The 27,371-nt window shown below is 40.9% G+C and overlaps 1 protein-coding gene across 19 annotated transcripts in view; it reads left to right on the top strand.

Annotated features, from left to right (window-relative positions):
* LOC141403990 (carbohydrate sulfotransferase 11) overlaps nt 1-27,371 on the top strand; it is a 110,449-nt gene that overhangs the window by 55,886 nt on the left and 27,192 nt on the right. For 11 of the 19 annotated variants that reach the window (XM_073987142.1, XM_073987140.1, XM_073987157.1 and 8 more), the window contains 2 exons: nt 7,401-7,529; nt 15,142-15,289. In XM_073987142.1, coding sequence (XP_073843243.1) covers nt 7,401-7,529; nt 15,142-15,289 — 277 coding nt within the window. The remainder of the gene's footprint in view (nt 1-7,400; nt 7,530-15,141; nt 15,290-27,371) is intronic. The other 8 variants (XM_073987151.1, XM_073987147.1, XM_073987150.1 and 5 more) reach the window with 1 other exon arrangement.

Raw genomic sequence — 27,371 nt, 5'->3', positions numbered from 1 at the left:
ACTATACCAGATCTTAATCAGGTAATTGTAAACGACCTGAAACAATTAAGGGATTTTGTTAAAGGCACAGAATTCCTTAAATAAAATACGGTAGAGTCCCCTTCTTCAAACAAACCTAGTCTAGAGGGCACAACAGGCCTCCTTTTTGGCTTAAGTGTATGTACGCCAGGACATGTAGCGATTATTCGCCCCTCCTTTCAACCTAACCTAACCAGAAAGGACAAGGGAAATTTCTCTTATATCAATGAGTGCATCCCGATTCATATTGGTTCAATGATATGAGACCTACTGTTTATTGTTGAGTCCGAACGGCATGTCTTACGACACCACTTGTAAAGAAGTTTTAGTTGGCCTAAATACTCGTCGGAAACCCTATAAAGTATATATATTCTTGATCAGGGTAAAATTCTAAGTCGATATAACCATGTCCGTCTGTCCGTCTGTTGAAATTATGATACAGCTCGCAATTTTTAAGATAGAGTTTTATAATTTTTTATTGAAGTTTTTATTACTCCTAGGATGTTTGGTAGTGAAAATAAGCTATTTCGGCCCTCGATTTGATATAGCCCACATAAGTACCTCCCGATTTTCGGTATTTTGAAGGTTTTAGCATCATTATAACATCAAAATAGCTGAAATTTGGAATTTTGTTCTCGTTGGGGTTGTACAACTTTATATCTGGTATTTATCGGTATATGTACACTAGGGTTATGACTTTTTTACAACCTCATATCCCTGTATCATAGTGTGATGAGTTTTGCCATAAGATTACATAAAATCTTAATTATAAGGTGATTCGGTAAAAAAACCTCACGCACAAAATGATTTTAAAATTTGAATTTATCAAAATTATAGACAATTTTTTGAAGTCACTGAAAACAGATATATAATTGAAAATAAACTTTAGAACCACATAAGATAATTAAAATGACATAAAATTTATTTCTCACTATTTTTCTTCAATTCTGAGATTCGTAAAAATGTCGTAAACACTTTTATTCAAAAATACAATTTTTTTACAAAAAAAAACAAAAAATTTAAAATTTTTTCAAAGTGACTTTTTTCGCCACTTTTTTAATATTTGAATGAAATAAACGTTATTATAGTTATTAGTAGGCTTATATTTATTCATTCGTGCAACAAAAAATAATTTTTTGAACATTTTTTTTTTCATTTCATATATTTTTTCAAAAAATTATTTTTTTAAAATCGATTTGTGCGTGAACTTTTTTTATATTTCAATGGAATAAACGATAGCATAGTGATTAATAGGCAAAAGTTCATTCATCCCTGGTTCAGGAAATCATTTTTGAGGAAAAATGTCAAAAAGTCATAACCCTAATGTACACGCCTTCATATAACTCCCCATAACGGTAACTCCCGATTTTTGGTTTTTTTTTTTTTTTTTTTATTGCTTAAGCCTATAGATTACAAAAATCCTTACAGACTACATTAAATACAAAATAACTATATACAGAATTTATTAACAGAGTATTAACAATTTAAGTATTTAGGACTAATATTATTTTATTTTTGACCGAATGTCGATTTTCAGACAGATCAATGAGATGATAAAACTTATTAAATTCGACAAAGATACGTCGCAAAGGATCGTTATTAGCATAGTTGGAGGTGAAATAGTTTAATTGTAGAAATTGATAATGACGAGTTGGCCTGAAAGGAACGTTTAAATAAATTCTTTCCAAAGTAAATTCTGATTTTATCGTCCCCTGAATGACATTTAGTAAAAATTTAGCATCGTGCGTCTACTTTTTAAAGTTGGTAATTTAATCAAATTTAAGCGAAATTCGTAAGATGGCAATGTCTGTGGGTTCCAACCTCGATTTCTAAGACAGAACATTAAAAATTGCTTTTGTACAGATTCAATAGAATTGGAGTGTATGGAATATGCTGGATCCCAAACTACTGATCCATATTCCAGAGGAGAACGAACAAATGAGATATATAGCTGTTTAGTAACAGCTGGATCGGAAAATTCTTTGCTCCAACGTTTGATAAAGCCGAGGTTTTTATATGCTCTATTTGTAATTAATGAAATATGTTCCCTGAAGTCCAATCTACGATCCAAGAGGATACCAAGGTCATTGATACTATCGACAGATTCTAACATATTTTCGTTAAAGTAGTAATTTGTGTTGATTTTTTGTAATCTGTAGAATGACATGTGTTTACACTTTAGAATATTTAATTCCAATAGATTGATGTTGCACCATTGATAAAAACTGTCAAGATCATGCTGTAGTTTCAGTTGATCAGAAGGAAGATTCAAGGAATAAAATATTTTTACATCATCCGCATACATTAGGACATTAGAATAGTGTATTATGTCTGGCAAATCGTTGATAAATAATGTAAACAATTTTGAAGTTCGTGGTCTCCTTATCCCACCGAAATGGCTGAAATTTTGTTTTTAGTCTTTTCAATTGAAAATTTTCGGTGTAGGCCCACACCTTCATATAACCTCAATATCCCAACGAAATGAATGAAATTTTATATTTATTTTCGTTATAAGTCCACGCCTTCATATAGCCCTCATAGAACGGTACCTCCCGATTTGTGGTATTTTGAAGTTTGTGGCCTCAATATATCACCGAAATGATTGAAATTTAGTGTCATTCCACCTGATACTTGTCGATATAGGTCCACGTCTTCATATAGTACCTCCCGATTTCCGGTATTTCCAAAGTTTAAGCCTCAAAATAAAACCTGCATAGTGTTCGTTCTATGGGTATACTTTCTAACTAAAATTTATTGGTAAAGGTCCACGTCTTTATATAGCCGCCACAGAATGGCATCTCCCGATTTTCGGGTTTTCAAGGTTTAAGCCCAATATCCCACCGAAATGGCTTAAATTTGGTATTTAGCCTACGATGGGGAAATACAACTTTTCGCCTGAAATTTGTCTGTATTGGTCCACATCTTCATATGGTCCTATAAAACGGAACCTTCGGTATCCTACCGAAATTGCTTAACTTTGGTATTTAGTTTTCATTGGGTTATGAAACTTTCCAACTGAAATTTGTAGGTATACGCCGCTATATAGGCCCCATCTAATGGAAATCGCTGAAATTTTGTATTTAGTCTTCGTTGGCATTATACAACTATCAACCTAAAACTTATCGGTATAAGCCCAGATCTTCATATAGCCTTCAAGAACGGTACCTCCCAATTTTAGGTATTTTCAAGGCTTTAGCCTCAATATCCCACCGAAATGTCTGAGATTTGGTATTTAGTCTTCGTTGAGGGTATACAACTTTCCGCCTGAAATTTGTCCACGTCTTTATATAGCCCCCATAGAACGGTACCTCCCGATTTCCGTTATTTCGAAGGTTGTGACCTCAATATCCCAACGAAATGGCTGAAATTTTGTGTTTAGTCTTCGTTGGTGGTATAAAAATTTCCACCAGAAATTTGTGGGTATAGGTCTTCAGGTAACCGCCATAGAACCGCTCCTCCAAATAGAAAATTTTCAGTATAAAGTGATCATCATCAGTTAATATATTATTCTCCTCCAAGGAATTAGATTTAACGTAGATGAAGAGCTTAGTAGTTATCAATTGTTCATATTTACTTCAATACAGTTTGTGGTGGAGGGTATAAAAAGTTCGGATCGGCCGAAATTAACGGCACACAGTGCGCAACTTTATTAAAAACTTTTAGAGCAAAGGGCATCGATTCCTAAAAGTTGGCAATAATGTTTTTTATACTCGTATTAGTGGATAGTTTTAGATTCATTATACGCTCAGCCTTTAGGCTAAAGAGGGTATTTACTCTTTGATACGGCCAAAAATGTGCCTCATCGAAATAATGGTTTTAGACCCCAAGTATGTTTGTACGATATCCGTTTCAGACAATTTCGATTCTATCTACAAATGTCCGTCCGTCTGTCTGTCTGTCTGGCTGGCTGGTGCGCACGATAACTCTCGAACGGACCAATTGATTCGGTTCAAATTTTGGGTATCGAAATATTTTGTCCAGATTTGATTTAAGTTCGAAGATGGGCCATATCGGTCCACTCCTTCAGGTACCTCCCCCACAAAAGTTCAAAAATGTTCGGAAAAATTGTCCACACGATAACTCTTGAAGGGAGTAACCGAATTAGTCCATACTTTGCACATCGTGACATTTCTACCAGACATAGATGAGGTTCCAATATGGACCATATTGGTTCACTCTTTCGGGTACCTCCCACACAAAATTTTGCTTAAGTGCAGTTTAAGGCCTGCTCTCGAATCGCTTTGATTTTTGTTGCAGCCACTTGTATTCACTACCCCCATTACGACGATATAATTTTTTTCAGGAGCAAGTCCATATATCCTCAGAAATCAGCACGAAAACTGCAAACAACCCATATAATACCATGTGTCGTAGTTGGAGTGCACGATAACTCTCGAACGGATCAACATATTTGATTAAAATTTTGGGTGTTTCAACATTTTGTCCAAACTTAGTTTAAATTCGAAGATAGACCATATCGGTACACTCCTTCCGGTACCTCCCCCACAAAGGTCCAAAATTTTTCGCCAAGATTGTGGGTATGATAACTCTAGGATGGAATAACCGAATTGAGCCAAACTTTGCTATTGGTAATATTACTTTCAGGCATAGATCGAGTTCTAATATGGACATTTGAGTACCTCCCACACAAAATTTGGAAAAAGTATAGTTTGAAAACTCCTCTCTGATCTTATTCATTTGTGACGCAGCAGGTTGCACTTGCGGCCCCTGTTACGACGTTGTAATTTTATTTCGTGGGAAAGTCCATACTTCCTGAGATAATGACCCAAAAAGGTCCAGAAAATCCTACCGGCACCACCTAAACTGGCTAATGTGTAAAATAACCCTTTAAGAGAGAAATCGATTTAGCTCTAACTTTGTAAATTGTATATTTGCATTTTATGTTCTACGTAGATAGAAAACCTCAGTGCGAAATGTTAGCACGTAGGTTCGCGTTTTGGTATAGTCCCCATATGACAGGTTCCCTCATATTAGGTATTTTAAAGGTAAAAGACAAAAATTGCAACCAATTTTGATGGAAATGTAAATTTTGAGAAGAAAACACCTCCTCACACAAACAAAGATCCACATTTGGGTGAAGCCCCACAACCCCACACATCCATTAAGGAGTAAAATGTCACAATTTTTGTTTTCATTTGTATCTATAAGGTATCTATTGGTCTATTCAGCAGGTCTGTACCATTAATTTTATTAATAATGTCTCAGATTAAGTTCAGGTTGGGACTGCATTGCAATTTGTAACGCATGCTGGTATTTGCTCCACAGCATCTTGCACTATAAGTAAATCACAAACATTTTCAGGTCAAAACTATGAAAAATTGCGAGAGTATTCTTAATTTAGTAAGTATTGGAAAATGCAACTAACGAAATTTCCCAAGTTATTTTGAAAAATCTTTAATATCTCCGAAAACTGCGCGTCTCTGCGTCTGTTTTATAGTTTTGCGAACAGAGGAGGGTCCAATCTTTCAGATTATACGAGTATATATCTAAACACGGGAATGTATGCGAGTCACTTTTGAAATGTCCACGGTAAATAAAAAACAAGTAAAAAGAATCAGTCGGCTTTGCCGACAGAGATATACCCTCAGCCTGTGTGGATTAAAATAGTTTTTTTTTCCAAAAAAAACCGACAAACAAATGGATAGAATTAAAGTTCAAAAATTTGCGGGGATATCGATAGATAGGGCTTTTTTACCATACTAGCCTACGGAAAACATAATATCGCTATAAACAGGGCCACTAGGAAAACATTCGGTAAAAATGTACAAAGGATCCTCGAACAGACCCTTAATCACACAAAAATTTTAAACATTTGTGTGGATGGTTCTCCAACGATTGGACAAATAGGGTCCAAATTTGAACATAAACTAAGTTTCGACGATATTTAGATATCCAAAGTTTGGTTGCAACGTCTATGAGATGTCGCGCACACTATTTTAGCGAATATTTTCGAACTTTTGTGGGGGAGGTACCGGAAGGAGGGGACCTATAAGCACCAACTTCGAATTTCATCTAATATTTGAAGAAATATTACGATATCCAAAGTCGGGACGAACGCTGTATTCGGTTCGACCACTCCAGCCACTACATATAGTGCCATAGGGGTTTTTTACAACTTTCGGGCTGTTTCGCAAGAAGTATGGACTTGCCCCTGAAAAAAACTTTTATTGACGTAATTGAGGCAGCGAATACAAGAAAATGCAACAAAATTGATTCGGGAGCAGTTCTTAAAGTGAGTTTATCCAAAAGTTTCTGTTGGAGGTACCCGAAGGAGTGGACAAATATAGTCCACATTCGAACCTGATCTATATCTGGCAGAAATATTAGGTCTGGAAATATTCGGTTACTCCCATCAAGAAATATCGTGCGCACAATTTTTCGGAACATTTGTGAACTTTTGTGGGGGAGGTACTAAGTTTGCACAAAATATTACGAAGGCCCCATTTTAGACCGAATCGGCAGATCTTGCGCTCCAACCACTACACACGGTGTCATAGGGGTTTTTTGCAACTTTCAGGTTATTTTCTCAGGAAGTATGGACTTGCCCCTGATGAAACTTGTACCGTCGTATGGAGGGCAGCAAATAAAATTTGCTTCAACAAAAATCAAAGTGATTCCAGAGCAGGCCCTAAACTGAACTTTTCCCAACTTTTGTGTGGGAGGTGTCCGAAGGAGTGGACCGATTGAGTCCATATTGAAACCTCATCTAAGTCTGGTAGAAATTTCACGATGTGCATACATGGACCGAATCGGTTACTCATAAAATATCATAATTGTTTTGTAAAATATTAACAAAAATAAATCATAACATGTGGACTTACCATTTGTCCACGTCACTCCATTTTTTAATGAAACGAATCATTCAATTTTGCAAATTATGCTACAATCATTTCATAATTAGTTTGTAAATAAAAAAATCAGTAATATTGAAGTTTCTAATTCATATGCACATAGATGAGGTAAAAGCTCCACAACATATTTTTCACTGTAACTAAGTTTCAAATCTTCTAGCCATAAAATCAAATAAGAAAAACAGCTTAGCTTAACTTTTAAATCTATCTAAACTAAAAAATAGCTATCACAATTGGTCATGAGCTTGGCCATAGAAAGCCTCAATACTTTTGAAAAAAAAAAAAACAAACTGTTGCTAAACAAAAATTCGTTAAAGCTCCTTAGTTATGATTTTGTTTTGTTTTTAATTTTTATGAAAACCTTTAGAAACGGCTGACTGCTTTTATAAATAAATTTTGCTAACAATTGAGTTTGTAATTTTCTAAACCCTTGTTCCTAAAACAACAAAACCATATTAGTTATATTCCTAATAACAATTCTACAACTAAAAACCCTTTTCAAATTTTTAGGCCTCAAAAATCAAGGATCATTTTACCGATAAATCGTTTCGTTACCCCGTCATGTTGCTTGGCAAAAATAAGGATCTAACTGTAGCTGCCACAGGGAACTCGAAAAAAAGATTTTCCAAATATGATAAAGTAAATATATTTAAATATGTTTATGTACACATACATATGTATAATCTATAAGAAAACAACAAGCGTACTAACAATCAATTGACAATGGTGTTACATAACAAACAAACGTTTTAAGCAACATATAATACATGTTCTCTAAACATACATACTCACATATGTACTTGCATTATTTACTGATCCTCATATGAAACTCTAACCTCATAATATCCTTGATAATTTTTATAACCTAGAATAATCGAATTTCCAAATGCTTAATTTTATTGGAGGTGGTTTTTAAAAAATTGATTATATACATATTTACTTCTTTATGTATTTAACATTTTATGATTTCTTTGCTTTGTAGCATTATAACCCAGCGAAAATACTCGTTATAAAACCCCTTTGTCTAACAAGAGCATGTCGCTCGAAATAAGTGGTTATTTTTCGAGCATAATAAAATAATCATTTATTTCATAGTAATGGGTTTTGTAATGAGTAGTTTTGCAAATTCTTTTAGTCGATTCCACTACAAGTGCACATATCTCCCCAGAAACAAAGGCCATTGAAGCTTTAGTCCTCTCCAGCATCAAAAATAACTATCCAGTTGCCGACAATCAGTATGGGTTCACTAAGCAGTACAGCACGACAACACCTCTGCACACCATCTCCACACATATTAATCGAGGACCCAACCAGACCAAGCCGTGTGATGGAGTTACCGTTATATGGGGACTATACCAAAACAAGGACCTATGCTGACGATTTTTCGTGAAGAAGTTTCGTAACCACTGACAACCTCTAATGTCAAGTTACAGCTAGTTCGGTTAAAAATTGAAGCTAAAATCATCAAAATACCGAAAATCGGGAGGTACCGTTATATGGGGGCTATACCAAAACATGGACCTATATTGACGATTTTTGGTGGAGAACTTTCGTGACCACTGAGAACCTCAAATGTCAAATTACTGCTAATAATAATTGTACCACAAACATCCCATACGGGACAAGGGAGACTTCTCTCATATCAATGAGTGCACCCCGATTCATATTAGCTCAATGATATGGGACCTACAGTTTATCGCCGAGTCCGAACGGCGTGTCCTAAGACACCACTTTGTAGAGAAGTTTTACATGGCTGAAGTACTCAGTAAATGTCGCCAACATTACTGAGGGGTATTTTGCCACCGTTGAAAATTTTGATTTTGACTGGCCGGGGAATCGAACCCACGACCATCAGCGTGCAAGGCAGGTGCGCATCCCATTGCACCACGGTGGTGCCAAAAATCGGTTAAATATCGGTGCTTAAAATATCTGGAGGTGCCGTTATATGAGGGCTACACCAAAACATTGACCTATATTGACGATTTTTTGTGGAGAAGTTTCGTGACCACTGAGAACCTCAAATGTCAAATTACAGATAGTTCGGTTAAAAATTGTAGCTAAAATTCTCAAAATACCAATAATCGGGAGGTACCGTTATATAGGGGCTATACCAAAACATGGACCTATATTGACGATTTTTTGTGGAGAAGTTTCGTGACCACTGAGAACCTCAAATGTCAAATTACAGATAGTTCGGTTAAAAATTGTAGCTAAAATTCTCAAAATACCAATAATCAGGAGGTACCGTTATATAGGGGCTATACCAAAACATGGACCTATATTGACGGTTTTAGGTGAAGAAGTTTCGTGGCCCCCGAGAACCTCAAATGTCAAATTACAGCTAGTTCAGTTAAAAATTCTAGCTTAAATCCTGAAAATACCGAAAATCGGGAGGTACCGTTATATAAGGGCTATACCAAAACATGGACCTATGTTAACGATTTTTGGTGGAAAAGTTTCGTGACCACTGAGAACCTCAAAAGTTAAATTACAGCTAATTCGGTAAAAATTGTAGCTAAAATCCTCAAAATACCGAAAATCGGGAGATACCGTTATATAGGGGCTATACCAAAACATGGACCTATATTGACGGTTTTAGGTGGAGAATTTTCGTGGCCCCCGAGAACCTCAAATGTCAAATTACAGCTAGTTCAGTTAAAAATTCTAGCTTAAATCCTCAAAATACCGAAAATCGGGAGTTACCGTTATATTAAGGCCATGCCAAACATGGACCAATATTGACGGTTTCTGTGGTGAAGTTTCGTAACCACTGAGAACCTCAAATGTCAAATTACAGCTAGTTCGGTTAAAAATTGTAGCAAAAATCCTCAAAATACCGAAAATCGAAAGATACCGTTATATGAGGGCAATACCAAAACATGGACCTATATTGACGGTTTTAGGTGGAGAAGTTTCGTGACCTCAAGAACCTCAAATGTCAAATTACAGCTAGTGCGATTAAAAATTGTAGCTGAAATGCTCAAAATACCGAAAATCGAGAGGTACCGTTATATGGGGGGCTATACCAAAACATGGACCTATATTGACGGTTTTTGGTGGAGAAATTTCGTGGCCACTGAGAACCTCAAATAGTAAATTACAGTTGTTCGGTTAAAAATTGTAGCTAAAATCTTTAAAATACCGAAAATCGGGAGGTACCGTTATATGGGGGCTATACCAAAACATGGACCTATGCCCAAAATTTTTGGAATATAAGTTTGTTTACTACTAGGAACCCTAAGTGTCAAATTATAGCTAATTCAGTTTGAAAATGTGATTAAAAACACCTGAAATGGTGCGGTACCGTTATATGGGGGCTATACCGAAACGTGGACCGATGTAGCCCATCATCTAAGTTGACCTGCCTGCAAACAAAAGACGCGTCATCCCAAAAATCGTGCTATCTCCATTTTTGTGGATGAAAGAGTGATTACCACACACGGACGGACAGACATGCATAGATCGACTCAGAATTTTACCCTGATGATTATTTCAAAGCGTTACAAACGGAAAAACATACTTAATATACCCTCCATACTAAGGAAAGGTTGCTTCTATAGGGGGATTCCCTTCCCCGAGGAAAGGGTGCTCTTATGAACCCATAAATCCTCAAAATACCAGAGGAAACGGTGCTCTTATAAACCCTTTCCAGAGGAAACGGTGCTCTTATAAACCCTTTCCAGAGGAAAGGGTGCTTCTATAAACCTTTTTCAGAGGAAAGGGTGCTTCTATAGAACCTTTCCAGAGGAAAGGGTGCTTCTATAGAACCTTTCCAGAGGAAAGGGTGCTTCTATAGAACCTTTCCAGAGGAAAGGGTGCTTCTATAGAACCTTTCCAGAGGAAAGGGTGCTTCTATAGAACCTTTCCAGAGGAAAGGGTGCTTCTATAGAACCTTTCCAGAGGAAAGGGTGCTTCTATAGAACCTTTCCAGAGGAAAGGGTGCTTCTATAGAACCTTTCCAGAGGAAAGGGTGCTTCTATAGAACCTTTCCAGAGGAAAGGGTGCTTCTATAGAACCTTTCCAGAGGAAAGGGTGCTTCTATAGAACCTTTCCAGAGGAAAGGGTGCTTCTATAGAACCTTTCCAGAGGAAAGGGTGCTTCTATAGAACCTTTCCAGAGGAAAGGGTGCTTCTATAGAACCTTTCCAGAGGAAAGGGTGCTTCTATAGAACCTTTCCAGAGGAAAGGGTGCTTCTATAGAACCTTTCCAGAGGAAAGGGTGCTTCTATAGAACCTTTCCAGAGGAAAGGGTGCTTCTATAGAACCTTTCCAGAGGAAAGGGTGCTTCTATAGAACCTTTCCAGAGGAAAGGGTGCTTCTATAGAACCTTTCCAGAGGAAAGGGTGCTTCTATAGAACCTTTCCAGAGGAAAGGGTGCTTCTATAGAACCTTTCCAGAGGAAAGGGTGCTTCTATAGAACCTTTCCAGAGGAAAGGGTGCTTCTATAGAACCTTTCCAGAGGAAAGGGTGCTTCTATAGAACCTTTCCAGAGGAAAGGGTGCTTCTATAGAACCTTTCCAGAGGAAAGGGTGCTTCTATAGAACCTTTCCAGAGGAAAGGGTGCTTCTGTAGAACCTTTCCAGAGGAAAGGGTGCTTCTATAGAACCTTTCCAGAGGAAAGGGTGCTTCTATAGAACCTTTCCAGAGGAAAGGGTGCTTCTGTAGAACCTTTCCAGAGGAAACGGTGCTTCTATAGAACCTTTCCAGAGGAAAGGGTGCTTCTATAGAACCTTTCCAGAGGAAAGGGTGCTTCTATAGAACCTTTCCAGAGGAAAGGGTGCTTCTATAGAACCTTTCCAGAGGAAAGGGTGCTTCTATAGAACCTTTCCAGAGGAAAGGGTGCTTCTATAGAACCTTTCCAGAGGAAAGGGTGCTTCTATAGAACCTTTCCAGAGGAAAGGGTGCTTCTATAGAACCTTTCCAGAGGAAAGGGTGCTTCTATAGAACCTTTCCAGAGGAAAGGGTGCTTCTATAGAACCTTTCCAGAGGAAAGGGTGCTTCTATAGAACCTTTCCAGAGGAAAGGGTGCTTCTATATAACCTTTCCAGAGGAAAGGGTGCTTCTATATAACCTTTCCAGAGGAAAGGGTGCTTCTATAGAACCTTTCCAGAGGAAAGGGTGCTTCTATATAACCTTTCCAGAGAAAAGGGTGCTTCTATAGAACCTTTCCAGAGAAAAGGGTGCTTCTATAGAACCTTTCCAGAGGAAAGGGTGCTTCTATAGAACCTTTCCAGAGGAAAGGGTGCTTCTATAGAACCTTTCCAGAGGAAAGGGTGCTTCTATAGAACCTTTCCAGAGGAAAGGGTGCTTCTATAGAACCTTTCCAGAGGAAAGGGTGCTTCTATAGAACCTTTCCAGAGGAAAGGGTGCTTCTATAGAACCTTTCCAGAGGAAAGGGTGCTTCTATAGAACCTTTCCAGAGGAAAGGGTGCTTCTATAGAACCTTTCCAGAGGAAAGGGTGCTTCTATAGAACCTTTCCAGAGGAAAGGGTGCTTCTATAGAACCTTTCCAGAGGAAAGGGTGCTTCTATAGAACCTTTCCAGAGGAAAGGGTGCTTCTATAGAACCTTTCCAGAGGAAAGGGTGCTTCTATAGAACCTTTCCAGAGGAAAGGGTGCTTCTATAGAACCTTTCCAGAGGAAAGGGTGCTTCTATAGAACCTTTCCAGAGGAAAGGGTGCTTCTATAGAACCTTTCCAGAGGAAAGAGTGCTTCTATAGAACCTTTCCAGAGGAAAGGGTGCTTCTATAGAACCTTTCCAGAGGAAAGGGTGCTTCTATAGAACCTTTCCAGAGGAAAGGGTGCTTCTATAGAACCTTTCCAGAGGAAAGGGTGCTTCTATAGAACCTTTCCAGAGGAAAGGGTGCTTCTATAGAACCTTTCCAGAGGAAAGGGTGCTTCTATAGAACCTTTCCAGAGGAAAGGGTGCTTCTATAGAACCTTTCCAGAGGAAAGGGTGCTTCTATAGAACCTTTCCAGAGGAAAGGGTGCTTCTATAGAACCTTTCCAGAGGAAAGGGTGCTTCTATAGAACCTTTCCAGAGGAAAGGGTGCTTCTATAGAACCTTTCCAGAGGAAAGGGTGCTTCTATAGAACCTTTCCAGAGGAAAGGGTGCTTCTATAGAACCTTTCCAGAGGAAAGGGTGCTTCTATAGAACCTTTCCAGAGGAAAGGGTGCTTCTATAGAACCTTTCCAGAGGAAAGGGTGCTTCTATAGAACCTTTCCAGAGGAAAGGGTGCTTCTATAGAACCTTTCCAGAGGAAAGGGTGCTTCTATAGAACCTTTCCAGAGGAAAGGGTGCTTCTATAGAACCTTTCCAGAGGAAAGGGTGCTTCTATAGAACCTTTCCAGAGGAAAGGGTGCTTCTATAGAACCTTTCCAGAGGAAAGGGTGCTTCTATAGAACCTTTCCAGAGGAAAGGGTGCTTCTATAGAACCTTTCCAGAGGAAAGGGTGCTTCTATAGAACCTTTCCAGAGGAAAGGGTGCTTCTATAGAACCTTTCCAGAGGAAAGGGTGCTTCTATAGAACCTTTCCAGAGGAAAGGGACCTTTCCAGAGGAAAGGGTGCTTCTATAGAACCTTTCCAGAGGAAAGGGTGCTTCTATAGAACCTTTCCAGAGGAAAGGGTGCTTCCAGAGGAAAGGGTGCTTCTATAGAACCTTTCCAGAGGAAAGGGTGCTTCTATAGAACCTTTCCAGAGGAAAGGGTGCTTCTATAGAACCTTTCCAGAGGAAAGGGTGCTTCTATAGAACCTTTCCAGAGGAAAGGGTGCTTCTATAGAACCTTTCCAGAGGGAAGGGTGCTTCTATAGAACCTTTCCAGTGGAAAGGGTGCTTCTATAGACCCTTTCCAGAGGAAAGGGTGCTTCTATAGACCCTTTCCAGAGGAAAGGGTGCTTCTATAGACCCTTTCCAGAGGAAAGGGTGCTTCTATAGACCCTTTCCAGAGGAAAGGGTGCTTCTATAGACCCTTTCCAGAGGAAAGGGTGCTTCTATAGACCCTTTCCAGAGGAAAGGGTGCTTCTATAGACCCTTTCCAGAGGAAAGGGTGCTTCTATAGACCCTTTCCAGAGGAAAGGGTGCTTCTATAGACCCTTTCCAGAGGAAAGGGTGCTTCTATAGACCCTTTCCAGAGGAAAGGGTGCTTCTATAGACCCTTTCCAGAGGAAAGGGTGCTTCTATAAACGTTTTCCAATTGCAAAGCCCTAACATTTTTTACATTCGTACACTCAACCTTTAGGCTAACGAAGGTATACATATGAACACTTTGATACGATAAAAATGTGCTTCATCGAAATAATGATTTTAGACAACACATACATATGTTTTGGCGAAAGCAGTTTCAGACAATTTGGAGTCGATTTTGCACTGTCCGCCCGTCAGGCTAGCTGCAGCGCACGATAATTAAAGAACGGATCAACCGATTTAGTCCAAAATTGTGTCCTCCTAATATTTTTCCAAACATATTTCAAGTTAGTAAATAGGACATATAGGCCTACTGCTTCCGGTTGGCCTATAGGCCATAGACGCTATCGACTATGTGATACCGTACACCACTACCCCTGCGTATAAGATTTTATTTCGATAAACTGACTGATACATTTTTACTTGTTATAATATTGTTTATGAATTTTTTATTTAACTACACAGACTAAACCCCATAAATATAAATTTGGAAATTCGATTACTGTTAGTGTAGATATGAAAACAATCTACCTAGAATTTATTTAGTGTTCAAAATATCTTTTGCCAGCTTATATTAAAGAAGCACTTCATTGCCTTAACTTAAAATTTCACAATATTCAACTCTACCTATCGGTGTTCTACTATTTGAGTTTCTTCTATGTTTGCGTCCTGTGGTTTTTATGTCCCTTCATAGAATAACTTATTCCTGGGTAGAAACCACCATGTTGCATGTTCTCCAACCTGTCCATTACTATTTGCTGTCATTGTTGTTGTTGTTAGTTTTAATTGTTATTAAATCATTAATTTGTTTCATGTTCTTTATTTGATTGGTCTGTTGATGTATATCACATTCCCTCCCTCCCCCCCATTCACCATATTAGGTGGTACATCTAATTTTAATAACATCTCTATCCCCAACCTCCGCACCCCCACTGTTATGTCGCTATTATATAAATTGTCTTTATTAATTAAATTGAAAAGTAATTTAATTTCAATTTTCATTATTTGTTTGTCTGTTTGTTTGTTTTCGTGCTTTTGTTTGCTTTCATCTCTCGGATCTCGGTTACAGTACATCAACGAAACACATTTACCACTAATTCCGGATGAGGCAATACAATCGCTATCTGAAAGCGATATGCTCAAAGTGGAGAGACGCATGGAGAGAAGACGGAAATTTCTGGCGGAGAAATGTTCCGAATTGGGATTGGATGTGGTGGGTAAGTATTGAAAACTGTTTTCAATAGGACGTAATAAGTGTACGGTAAATAATGAAAAGAGATTAAAAGTGGATTGTTTGCTCTTGTCTTAAGTGTTAATATCGAATTGAAGTTAAAGGGGAGCTAATAACATTAATGCAAATTGTTCTATTAACATTTGAACAATAGAATAGGCAACAGTTTTTATGGTATACAAATGGAGCATATAAGAAAAGGAAATGAAAGTATAGGAAATAATTTATGTTAATTCGAGAGAAAGGAAAGAACCTATGTATACATCCTTTCCACCGGAAAGAACCTATATATGTCCTTTCTATAGACCCTATCTAGAGGAAACACCATTTGTACAAGTCACCTTTCCTGTGGAAAGGTTTTATAGAGGCAACCTTTCCTCTGAAGAGGGTTTACAGAAGCACCCTTTACTCTGAAAAAAGTTTATAGAAGACATCTTTCCTCTAGAAAGGGTTTATAGAAATACAATTTAATCTGAAAATTATCTGTAGGAGCACCCTTTCCTCTGGAAAGAGTCTGTAGATGCATCCTTTTTTTCTCTGGAAAGGGTCTATAGAAGGACCCTATCCTCTGGAAAGGGTCTATAGAAGGAACCTTTCCTCTGGAAAGGGTCTATAGACAGACCCTTTCCTGAAAAGGTTTATAGAAGCACCCTTTCCTCTGGAAAAGGTTTATAGGGCACCCTTTCCTCTGGAAAAGATTTATAGGGCACCCTTTCCTCTGGAAAAGGTTTATAGGGCACCCTTTCCTCTGGAAAAGGTTTATAGGGCACCCTTTCCTCTGGAAAAGGTTTATAGAAGCACCATTTCCTCTGGAAAAGGTTTATAGGAGCACCCTTTTCACTGGAAAGGTTTATAGAAGCACCCTTTCCTCTGGAAAAGGTTTAAAGAAGCACCCCTTCTTTGGAAAGGATTTTTAGAAACACGCTTTTCTAAGGAAAGAGTTTATAGAAGCACCCTTTCCACTGGAAAAGGTTTATAGAAGCAACCTTTTCTCTTGAAAGGGTTTATAGAATCACCCTTTTCTCTTGAAAGGGTTTACAAAAGCACCATTTTCTCTTAAATCGGTTTATAGAAGCACCCTTTTCTCTTGAAAGGGTTTATAGAAGCACCTTTTCCTCTGCAAAAGGTTTATAGAAGCACCCTTTTCTCTGGAAAAGGTTTATAGAAGCGCCCTTTTTTCTGGAAAAGGTTTATAGAAGCACCGTTTCCACTGGAAAGGGTTTATAAAAGCACACTTTCCACTGGAATGGGTTTATAGAAGCACACTTTCCACTGGAAAGAGTTTATAGAAATACAATTTAATCTGGAAATTATCTGTAGGAGCACCCTTTCCTCTGAAAAGAGCCCGTAGAAGCATCCTTTCCTCTGGAAAGGGTCTATAGAAGGAATCTTTCCTCTGGAAATGGTCTATGGAAGGAATCTTTCCTCTGGAAAGGGTCTATAGAAGGAATCTTTCCTCTGGAAAGGGTCTAGGTTAGGTTAGGTTAAAGGACGCGCAGCTGTCGTGTTGGACAGCCACTCCACTCGGAGACCTTATGGTCCATTGTGTTCATCCTATAGTAAGGGTAGGAGAAAAGAATAGAAATAATAGCATATCGAGTTTAGAAGTAGGAAAAAGGAATAGTTAAATAAGTTAGAGGATAGTTGAGAATGATTAAGTAAGTGCTACGGATTGAGAGATTATTTGTAAGGAGAGAGAGAGCGAGTAAGGAGGTTAGCCGTATTAAGATGCTGTAGTTTGTTCATGTTGAAGCCACTTCAGACCCTTGGCGAGAAGAAGCAGTGTTGTCGGCTCGGCATGGCAGAATGTTGTCAGAGATGATAACGTATGTTCACCCATTGTTTGAACTCTCCTGGTCCTGAGCATTGGACAACAGCATAATAAGTGCTCAATCGTCTCTGTTTCTTCTTCGTCTTCGCATAATCTGCAGTAGTCCGTGGGGTCATCTCTATCCCATTTGCAGGTCATTGATCTTATCCTGCAGTGTCCCGTGATAACTCCAATCATTAGTTTTAGATCGGGTTTTCTCATAGAGAGTAGGGTAGTGGTCTTCTTTTGGAGAGGTTGGGCCAGATTGCCTTTGATACCTTGCAGCCAGGTTCGTTATTCCAGATCTGACCAGCCTTCTCCCTGTATGTTTGTTCTAGGAGCCGCATGAAGTGACACAGGGGTGGCCTGATTGAGTTATCGATTTCGATGTCGTTTGACTCAGATCCGCGACGTGCCAGTTCATCCGCCTTTTCATTTCCCTCGATGTCGCAATGCCCCGGGACCCAGCACAAGGTAACGATTGATCGTAGGGCCTCCAAAGCTTTCCTGCAGTGCAAGACCGCAGCAGATTTGATTGAATGGGATCTAAGTGATTTTAGGGCCGCTTGGCTATCCACATAGATAGTCACCGGTCCGGCTATATCCCCTTCCATGTTTTTAATCAATTCTGCTGCTTTCGTGACCGCAAAGATTTCGGCTTGGAAGACGCTACAATTTTCGCTTAGCTTGTACGAGATCCGTAAGTTGAGGGTATCGCTGTAGACGCCCGCTCCTCTTCCCTTTTCCATCTTGGATCCGTCGGTATAAATCTCTATACCGGGTAGAGGTAGGGAGTTGTGGGTCCAGGCTTCTCTGTCAGGTATCCGAACTTCAATGTCGTCGAAGTGTAATTGTGGTGATATATAGTCACTGATTACCTCCAAACCCACCGATAGTCCAGATTGTCGTAAGATAGCAGCATGGCCGTAGTCGAAGTTACGCCATGAATTTAACTCCTTGAGTCGGAGAGCACCCTTTGCTGCCAACTCCTGTACCACGAGATTCATCGGATGAAGATCCAGTAATACATTGAGAGCAGCCTGTGGAGTGCTTTTCATGGCACCGGTAATTAGGAGAGATGCCGCTCTTTGAACGACATTAATCTTACGGAGAAGGGATGTCTTACTCAAAGCATTCCACCATACCAGTGAACCATAAGTCAGAATGGGGCGAACTATGGCCGTAAAAATCCAGTGTATGACCTGTGGTTTCAAACCCCAACTCTTACCAATAGAGTTCTTGCAAGAATAAAGGGCTATAAGTCCTCTCTTGGCACGTTCCTCGACATTCCTTTTCCACGTTAGTTGGTGGTCCAGGATAATGCCAAGGTACTTGGCCTCTAGAGAGAGCTTTAGGGCCACTCCATCCAGCGTTGGTAGGGTGAATGGTTTGACTTTTCTCTTGTTCGTAAATAGAACCAGCTCTGTCTTAGATGGGTTCACCCCAAGTCCATTGTTGTGTGCCCATCTTGATAATTTGTCCAGAGCTCCTTGCATGAGTTCCGATAGCGTTTGTGGGAACTTCCCGTTGATCATTATGACCACGTCATCAGCATAAGCTACAGTCTTTATACGTAGTTGGTCAAATTCCTTAAGTATTTCGTTAATCACCAGGAGCCACAGCAGTGGTGATAATACACCTCCTTGTGGTGTGCCCCTGGTGACAGACTTCCGAATGGAGGTCTCACCGATATTTGAATTGATTATCCTGCCGCTAAGCATTCCATCGATCCAATTGATCAGTGTAGTGGAAACACCTAAGTTCAAGAGTGAATTGTGGATGGATTCGAGTTTGACGTTATTAAAGGCGCCTTCTATATCTAGAAACGCTGCTAACGTATAGTTTGAGCCCATCATATTCCTCTCGATTAAACCAACGACTTCATTAAGTGCAGTCTCCACCGATCTGCCTGTGATGTAGGCGTGTTGAGCAGGACTAATAACACTGTTTCCAAGTTTGGACCTTATTCCTAGGTCAAGCAGTCTTTCTAACGTTTTCAATAGAAAGGAAGATAGGCTGATTGGTCTGTAGTCTTTGGGAAGCGTGTGACTTGACTTCCCCGCTTTGGGGATGTATGTCACCGTGACCTCCCTCCACAGAACCGGTGTGAACGATAGACGTAGACAGACCCTATAAATATGATCCAGGTGTGGTATCAACACCTCCAATACATTTTGTAGCATAGCAGGGAAGATACTATCTGGACCAGGTGATTTAAGGGGCTTAAAAGTGTTTATCGCCCAAGCTATCTTTGTGTGACATATGATCTCCTCGATGACACTCACTTCCCCTGTGGCTTGGTTACACATTGGTGGATCGGCTGAGCGATCTGGTGCATCCATGCAGTTGGGAAAGTGGGTTTTGGCCAGGAGATCCAGAGTTTCTAGACCGGAGTTAGTCCATGTGCCATCATCCCGCTTGATACTGCCGATGGATTTAGGGTCCTTCGACAGTACTCTACGAAACCTGGCTACATCCTTTACTCCCTCTATAGACTCGCTAAAGCAGACCCAAGATCTGCGTTTAGCCTTCTTTATTTCGCTGTTGTACTTATTGAAAGATACCTTGTAGTTCTCCCAATCTGTGGACAACTTCGTTTTGTTGGCTTTATTGTAGAGCCTTCTTTCGACCACCAGACCGGTTGACATTTTCTGCCTGGGTAAGTGAGTGGGCAGGCGGTCTCATAGCTGTCCACCAAAACCTCTGTCACGTGATTCACTGCACTATTAACCTCTGTGGCTGTTTGGGGGTATCGTGATACTCCCAGCTTGGAGCTTACTAGTTCATTGAATTTGTTCCAGTCGGTTTTCCGTGGATTTCTAAATGGTGGCTGTCGAATGCCATTAACAGAAACTTGGAAGAATATCTTCCGATGATCCGAAAAGGAGCACTCTTCCGATACCCTCCAGTCACTGATAATAGATTCGTCTTTATTAGTGAGGGTTATGTCTATAACCTCCCCCCTGATTCTATTTTGAAAAGTGTATTCATTTCCCCTGTTGCATATTCTGAGATTATATTTTAAGATAAAATCGAATACGGACTCACCTCTGGCATTTGTGTCTCTGCTGCCCTAGTGGAAATGGTGAGCATTGGCATCACATCCTAGGATGATGAGGCAAGTGCTACCCATCTCTTTGACAAGCTTCTCCACGTCATTACCCGGTGGGTCAGGGCTCTCGAATGGCATGTAAATGGACGAGAATATGGTGGCTCCATGGGAGCTGCATTCCATCCCTACAGCCGTAATATCACCTCCGCTGAAATTAGAAAGGAATATTAGTTTAAGACTCTTCTTAGCAACTACACAGGTTCTTACCTTGTCCCCGTTGGATGTGGCGAAGGTGGTGTAGTTGCTATCGTTTAACCCAGCAACCTTATTCTTGTATAAGTAAGGCTCCTGGATTAAGACGATGTCAACTTCAGACTTCTTGAGGGCTAGAAGAAGTTCAGCAGCAGCCGCTTTGCAGTGATGCAGATTAATCTGCATTATGCGAAGCGGCTGCTGCCTCCGTTCCTCCACTACTTTCGTCCTAGGCGGAATCTGATCCATCCTAGACCAAAGTGTAGTTTGCCCTCACGAGTCCTTAAGTACTCTTGCCCCTGAGTGTCTATTGACACCCTGATGGCAACACCTCCATTTTCCGGATTGTGGCTGACCAGATTCCATGTGCTGGTCCGGAGATTGGGGTTTTGTCTGCCGAGTATGGTCAGTATGCGCGCGGGATCCACAGGTGGAGGTGGCACCCAAGCTGACAACACTCTTTTGAAAGGGACCTCGTTGACCCCAACGACTGCCAATTGACATCCCTCCCAGAGTTCGCCAAGACCCTCTATCGTGGAAGTGAGGAAATCCAGAGATTCCCTATTTTCACAACAGATGACCCTAACGTCTCTGTATGGAGCGGCACTGCCAAATTAGGTGTGTTTAGGAGGTTCCCCTTCTCCTGCGAGCACGATGTCACGCAGACGAGTTTCGATAAGTAGCCATCGATCCTCTCTGATTATCCAATCAGGGTCAGATTTATCGATGACCGCTGCTCGCAACTCATCCGGTACCATCGGTCTGCTTGTTCTTTTTCCCCTGCTGTTGGTCTTGAGATGGGAACTGGAAGATTCCTTGTGGCCCAAGTTAGCTTGTGAGGCTGAACTGGCTGCGGCATCTTTCCTGTTCCCAGTCTTAGGGCAACCGGCTGGGGAGGTATGAATAATGGGTTGTTGACCTGAAGTGGGCCTCTTAGCACTGGGGAGTGGCTCCTCCATTGACCTGTCTCTCTTCACCGCGATTTTTGGTGGAGATGGATTGGGCTTGGTAGGTGCTCCCCCAGGTGCGGAGACCGGTGTTCGGTCGGACTTCCCAGATTTTGAACTCTTATGATGCGTCCCCTTCGGCTTGGCTGCCTTCTTCTTTGAGGTTTGCCCTGTCTGTGTGACGGGACATCCCTTTGAAGAGAGCTTTGAGGTCGAAGGAGGCGAATCATTTGATGGTTTACGGATCATGTCAACATCGCTCCCAGTTTGGCCCTTGGGGGCTGTGGGAGTCGATGTAGGCATTGACCTAACCTCTTCGTTTGCCGTAATAAGAGAAAGCTTGCTGATATCAGGTTTTCCCTTGGGTAAGTGAGGGTGAGATCTTTCGATCTTTTTCACTACCTTGAGATTAATCCTGATCAGCTTGCATTCTCTCAGCGTTATAGATGAGGGTTCCCTGTCAACGAACTTCCTGAGGAAGTGCATTGCTCTGTGGTACGCCTTCCTCTTTTTGGCCCATTTACTAGCAGAGCTATCTGAGGTGGTGGGAGCTTTTCCGGCCGGTATTTTGGTCGGAGCTCCTTCCTCAACAGCAGCCAGTCCTTTTGAGCCAGCAACATCGGCTGCGGCCGATGGTTGGGTAGCTGGTGCATCGGTTGGTCCAGAGTTCATACAGGTGGCTGCTTCCACTGAGGTCGAGGCCGACTCATCGTTGACTACAGTCGCTGGAATGACTATGGTGATCATTTCGTCATCCGATGAGCCGTCCTCGGCCCCAGTAGAATAGCCACCCTGACTGAGACGCAGGGCCAACGTCTGCTCCAGTATCTCCAGGAGTTTCCGGCTTTGTTCAGCCAAACTGTCAGTGACAGCTCCCAGAGTTGGTACCTTAGGTCCGTCCCCTCCCGACACTACCGTCCCGTCAACCGTTGGCTGGGTTGCCCCAGACTTGGTATTAGATTTTAAATCTGAAGAATTGTCCTTAGGCATTGCATTGTTGTCATCAATCGGATTAGTTTTGGTTGTTTTTTTGTTTAAATTTTTGCTCTCCATACGTCATAGATTTAGTGGGGGAAGTGAGGTCCACCATGGCAAGGACATGACAACTAAGCCAATACTGCGTCGAGATGCCCAGGTATCAACGAAGCTCCGTTCTAATACAGTTGGTACCCTAACTGCAAACCTTAGAACACCGATGGGCACGGTTTCGCCTGACACCCCGGCGTTAGGGGGTCTCTAATAAGTAGGAGACCGCTACTTGGATAACCTTTGGTCGGTCACAGTTCCCCAACTAAACACTTCCAAGGTGTTGAGTGTGGAAACTGTGACCTTAAGCCCCCGCATCGCGTCAAGATTGTTATCCCTGGCGAGGGTAGAAAGGGTCTATAGAAGGAACGTTTCCTCTGGAAAGGAATCTTTCCTCTGGAAAGGGTCTATAGAAGGACACTTTCCTTTTGAAAGCGTCTATAGAAGTACTCTTTCCTCTGGAAAAGGTTTATAGAAGCACCCTTTCCTCTGGAAAGGGTTTTTAGAAGCAACCTTTCCTCTGAAAAAGGTTTATAGAAGCACCCTTGCTTCTGGAAAAGGTTCATAGCAGTACCCTTGCTTCTGGAAATGTTTATAGAAGCACCCTTTTTTCTGGAAAAAGTTTATAGAAGCATAATATCCTCTGCAAAGGGTTTATAGAAGCACCCTTGCCACTAGAAAATGTTTATAGAAACACCGTTTCCACTGGAAAGGATTTATAGAAGCACCCTTTCCACTGGAAAGGATTTATAGAAGCACCCTTTCCACTAGAAAGTGCTTATAGAAGCACTGTTTCCACTGGAAAGACTTTATAGATGCACCTTTTCCACTGAAAAGGGTTTATAGAAGCACCCTCTAAACTGGTAAGGGTTAATAGAAGCACCCCTTCCCCTGGAAAGGGTTTATAGAAGCCACCTTTCCTCTGGAAAGGGTTTATAGAAGCCACCTTTCCTCCGGAAAAGGTTCATAGACTTTTCCTTTGAAAGGGTTTATAGAAGCAACCTTTCCTCTGGAAAGTGTTTACAGAAGCATTTACCTTTCCTCTGGAAAGGGTTTATAGAAGCATTTACCTTTCCTCTGGAAAGGGTTTATAGAAGCACCCTCTCCACTGGAAAGGGTTTATAGAAGCACCCTCTCCACTGGTAAGGGTTTATAGAAGCACCCTTTCCCCTGGAAAGGGTTCATAGACTTTAACTCTGAAAAGGGTTATAGAAGCCACCTTTCTTCTGGAATGGGTTTATAGAAGCCACCTTTCCTCAGGAAATGGTTTACCTTTCCTCTGGAAATGGTTTATAGAAGCACCCTTTACAGAGGAAAGAGGAAACCACCATTCCCTTGGCAAGGGTTTTTATAAGCCACCTTTCCTCTGGAAGGGGTTTATACACTTTTCCTCTGAAAGGGTTTATGGAAGCACCCTTAACTCTGGAAAGGATTTATAGAAGCCACTTTTTCTCTGGAAAGGGTTTATAGAAGCCACTTTTTCTCTGGAAAGGGTTTGTGGACGCCAGCTTTCCTCTGGAACGGGTTTAAAGAAGCACCCTTTCCACTGGAAAAGGATTATAGAAGCACCCTTTCCACTGGAAAAGGATTATAGAAGCACCCTTTCCACTGGAAAAGGATTATAGAAGCACCCTTTCCTCTGGAAAAGGTTTATAGAAGCACCCTTTCCTCTGGAAAGGTTTATAGAAGCACCCTTTCCACCTTTGCTCTGGAAAGGGTTTATAGAAAACACTTTTCCTCTGAAAGGGTTTATGGAAGCACCCTTAACTCTGGAAAGGATTTATAGAAGCCACTTTTTCTCTGGAAAGGGTTTATAGAAGCCACTTTTTCTCTGGAAAGGGTTTATAGAAGCCACTTTTTCTCTGGAAAGGGTTTGTGGACGCCAGCTTTCCTCTGGAACGGGTTTAAAGAAGCACTCTTTCCACTGGAAAAGGTTTATAGAAGCACCCTTTCCTCTGGAAAAGGTTTATAGAAGCACCCTTTCCTCTGGAAAAGGTTTATAGAAGCACCCTTTCCTCTGGAAAAGGTTTATAGAAGCACCCTTTCCTCTGGAAAAGGTTTATAGAAGCACCCTTTCCTCTGGAAAAGGTTTATAGAAGCACCCTTTCCTCTGGAAAAGGTTTATAGAAGCACCCTTTCCTCTGGAAAAGGTTTATAGAAGCACCCTTTCCTCTGGAAAAGGTTTATAGAAGCACCCTTTCCTCTGGAAAAGGTTTATAGAAGCACCCTTTCCTCTGGAAAAGGTTTATAGAAGCACCCTTTCCTCTGGAAAAGGTTTATAGAAGCACCCTTTCCTCTGGAAAAGGTTTATAGAAGCACCCTTTCCTCTGGAAAAGGTTTATAGAAGCACCCTTTCCTCTGGAAAAGGTTTATAGAAGCACCCTTTCCTCTGGAAAAGGTTTATAGAAGCACCCTTTCCTCTGGAAAAGGTTTATAGAAGCACCCTTTCCTCTGGAAAAGGTTTATAGAAGCACCCTTTCCTCTGGAAAAGGTTTATAGAAGCACCCTTTCCTCTGGAAAAGGTTTATAGAAGCACCCTTTCCTCTGGAAAAGGTTTATAGAAGCACCCTTTCCTCTGGAAAAGGTTTATAGAAGCACCCTTTCCTCTGGAAAAGGTTTATAGAAGCACCCTTTCCTCTGGAAAAGGTTTATAGAAGCACCCTTTCCTCTGGAAAAGGTTTATAGAAGCACCCTTTCCTCTGGAAAAGGTTTATAGAAGCACCCTTTCCTCTGGAAAAGGTTTATAGAAGCACCCTTTCCTCTGGAAAAGGTTTATAGAAGCACCCTTTCCTCTGGAAAAGGTTTATAGAAGCACCCTTTCCTCTGGAAAAGGTTTATAGAAGCACCCTTTCCTCTGGAAAAGGTTTATAGAAGCACCCTTTCCTCTGGAAAAGGTTTATAGAAGCACCCTTTCCTCTGGAAAAGGTTTATAGAAGCACCCTTTCCTCTGGAAAAGGTTTATAGAAGCACCCTTTCCTCTGGAAAAGGTTTATAGAAGCACCCTTTCCTCTGGAAAAGGTTTATAGAAGCACCTTTCCTCTGGAAAAGGTTTATAGAAGCACCTTTCCTCTGGAAAAGGTTTATAGAAGCACCCTTTCCTCTGGAAAAGGTTTATAGAAGCACCCTTTCCTCTGGAAAAGGTTTATAGAAGCACCCTTTCCTCTGGAAAAGGTTTATAGAAGCACCCTTTCCTCTGGAAAAGGTTTGTAGAAGCACCCTTTCCTCTGGAAAAGGTTTATAGAAGAACCCTTCCTTTATAGAGGCACCCTTTCCTCTGGAAAAGGTTTATAGAAGAACCCTTCCTTTATAGAGGCACCCTTTCCTCTGGAAAAGGTTTATAGAGGCACCCTTTCCTCTGGAAAAGGTTTATAGAGGCACCCTTTCCTCTGGAAAAGGTTTATAGAGGCACCCTTTCCTCTGGAAAAGGTTTATAGAGGCACCCTTTCCTCTGGAAAAGGTTTATAGAGGCACCCTTTCCTCTGGAAAAGGTTTATAGAGGCACCCTTTCCTCTGGAAAAGGTTTATAGAGGCACCCTTTCCTCTGGAAAAGGTTTATAGAGGCACCCTTTCCTCTGGAAAAGGTTTATAGAGGCACCCTTTCCTCTGGAAAAGGTTTATAGAGGCACCCTTTCCTCTGGAAAAGGTTTATAGAAGCACCCTTTCCTCTGGAAAAGGTTTATAGAAGCACCCTTTCCTCTGGAAAAGGTTTATATAAGCACCCTTTCCTCTGGAAAAGGTTTATAGAAGCACCCTTTCCTCTGGAAAAGGTTTATAGAAGCACCCTTTCCTCTGGAAAAGGTTTATAGAAGCACCCTTTCCTCTGGAAAAGGTTTATAGAAGCACCCTTTCCTCTGGAAAAGGTTTATAGAAGCACCCTTTCCTCTGGAAAAGGTTTATAGAAGCACCCTTTCCTCTGGAAAAGGTTTATAGAAGCACCCTTTCCTCTGGAAAAGGTTTATAGAAGCACCCTTTCCTCTGGAAAAGGTTTATAGAAGCACCCTTTCCTCTGGAAAAGGTTTATAGAAGCACCCTTTCCTCTGGAAAAGGTTTATAGAAGCACCCTTTCCTCTGGAAAAGGTTTATAGAAGCACCCTTTCCTCTGGAAAAGGTTTATAGAAGCACCCTTTCCTCTGGAAAAGGTTTATAGAAGCACCCTTTCCTCTGGAAAAGTTTTATAGAAGCACCCTTTCCTCTGGAAAAGGTTTATAGAAGCACCCTTTCCTCTGGAAAAGGTTTATAGAAGCACCCTTTCCTCTGGAAAAGGTTTATAGAAGCACCCTTTCCTCTGGAAAAGGTTTATAGAAGCACCCTTTCCTCTGGAAAAGGTTTATAGAAGCACCCTTTCCTCTGGAAAAGGTTTATAGAAGCACCCTTTCCTCTGGAAAAGGTTTATAGAAGCACCCTTTCCTCTGGAAAAGGTTTATAGAAGCACCCTTTCCTCTGGAAAAGGTTTATAGAAGCACCCTTTCCTCTGGAAAAGGTTTATAGAAGCACCCTTTCCTCTGGAAAAGGTTTATAGAAGCACCCTTTCCTCTGGAAAAGGTTTATAGAAGCACCCTTTCCTCTGGAAAAGGTTTATAGAAGCACCCTTTCCTCTGGAAAAGGTTTATAGAAGCACCCTTTCCTCTGGAAAAGGTTTATAGAAGCACCCTTTCCTCTGGAAAAGGTTTATAGAAGCACCCTTTCCTCTGGAAAAGGTTTATAGAAGCACCCTTTCCTCTGGAAAAGGTTTATAGAAGCACCCTTTCCTCTGGAAAAGGTTTATAGAAGCACCCTTTCCTCTGGAAAAGGTTTATAGAAGCACCCTTTCCTCTGGAAAAGGTTTATAGAAGCACCCTTTCCTCTGGAAAAGGTTTATAGAAGCACCCTTTCCTCTGGAAAAGGTTTATAGAAGCACCCTTTCCTCTGGAAAAGGTTTATAGAAGCACCCTTTCCTCTGGAAAAGGTTTATAGAAGCACCCTTTCCTCTGGAAAAGGTTTA

Source organism: Musca autumnalis, unplaced genomic scaffold, assembly GCF_047663935.1.
Source record: "Musca autumnalis isolate F117 unplaced genomic scaffold, ASM4766393v1 scaffold_4, whole genome shotgun sequence".
In the NCBI taxonomy this organism is placed as follows: Eukaryota; Metazoa; Arthropoda; class Insecta; order Diptera; family Muscidae; genus Musca; species Musca autumnalis.
Note: the sequence above shows the minus strand (reverse complement) of the source record. Positions and strands in the feature narration are given on the sequence as shown.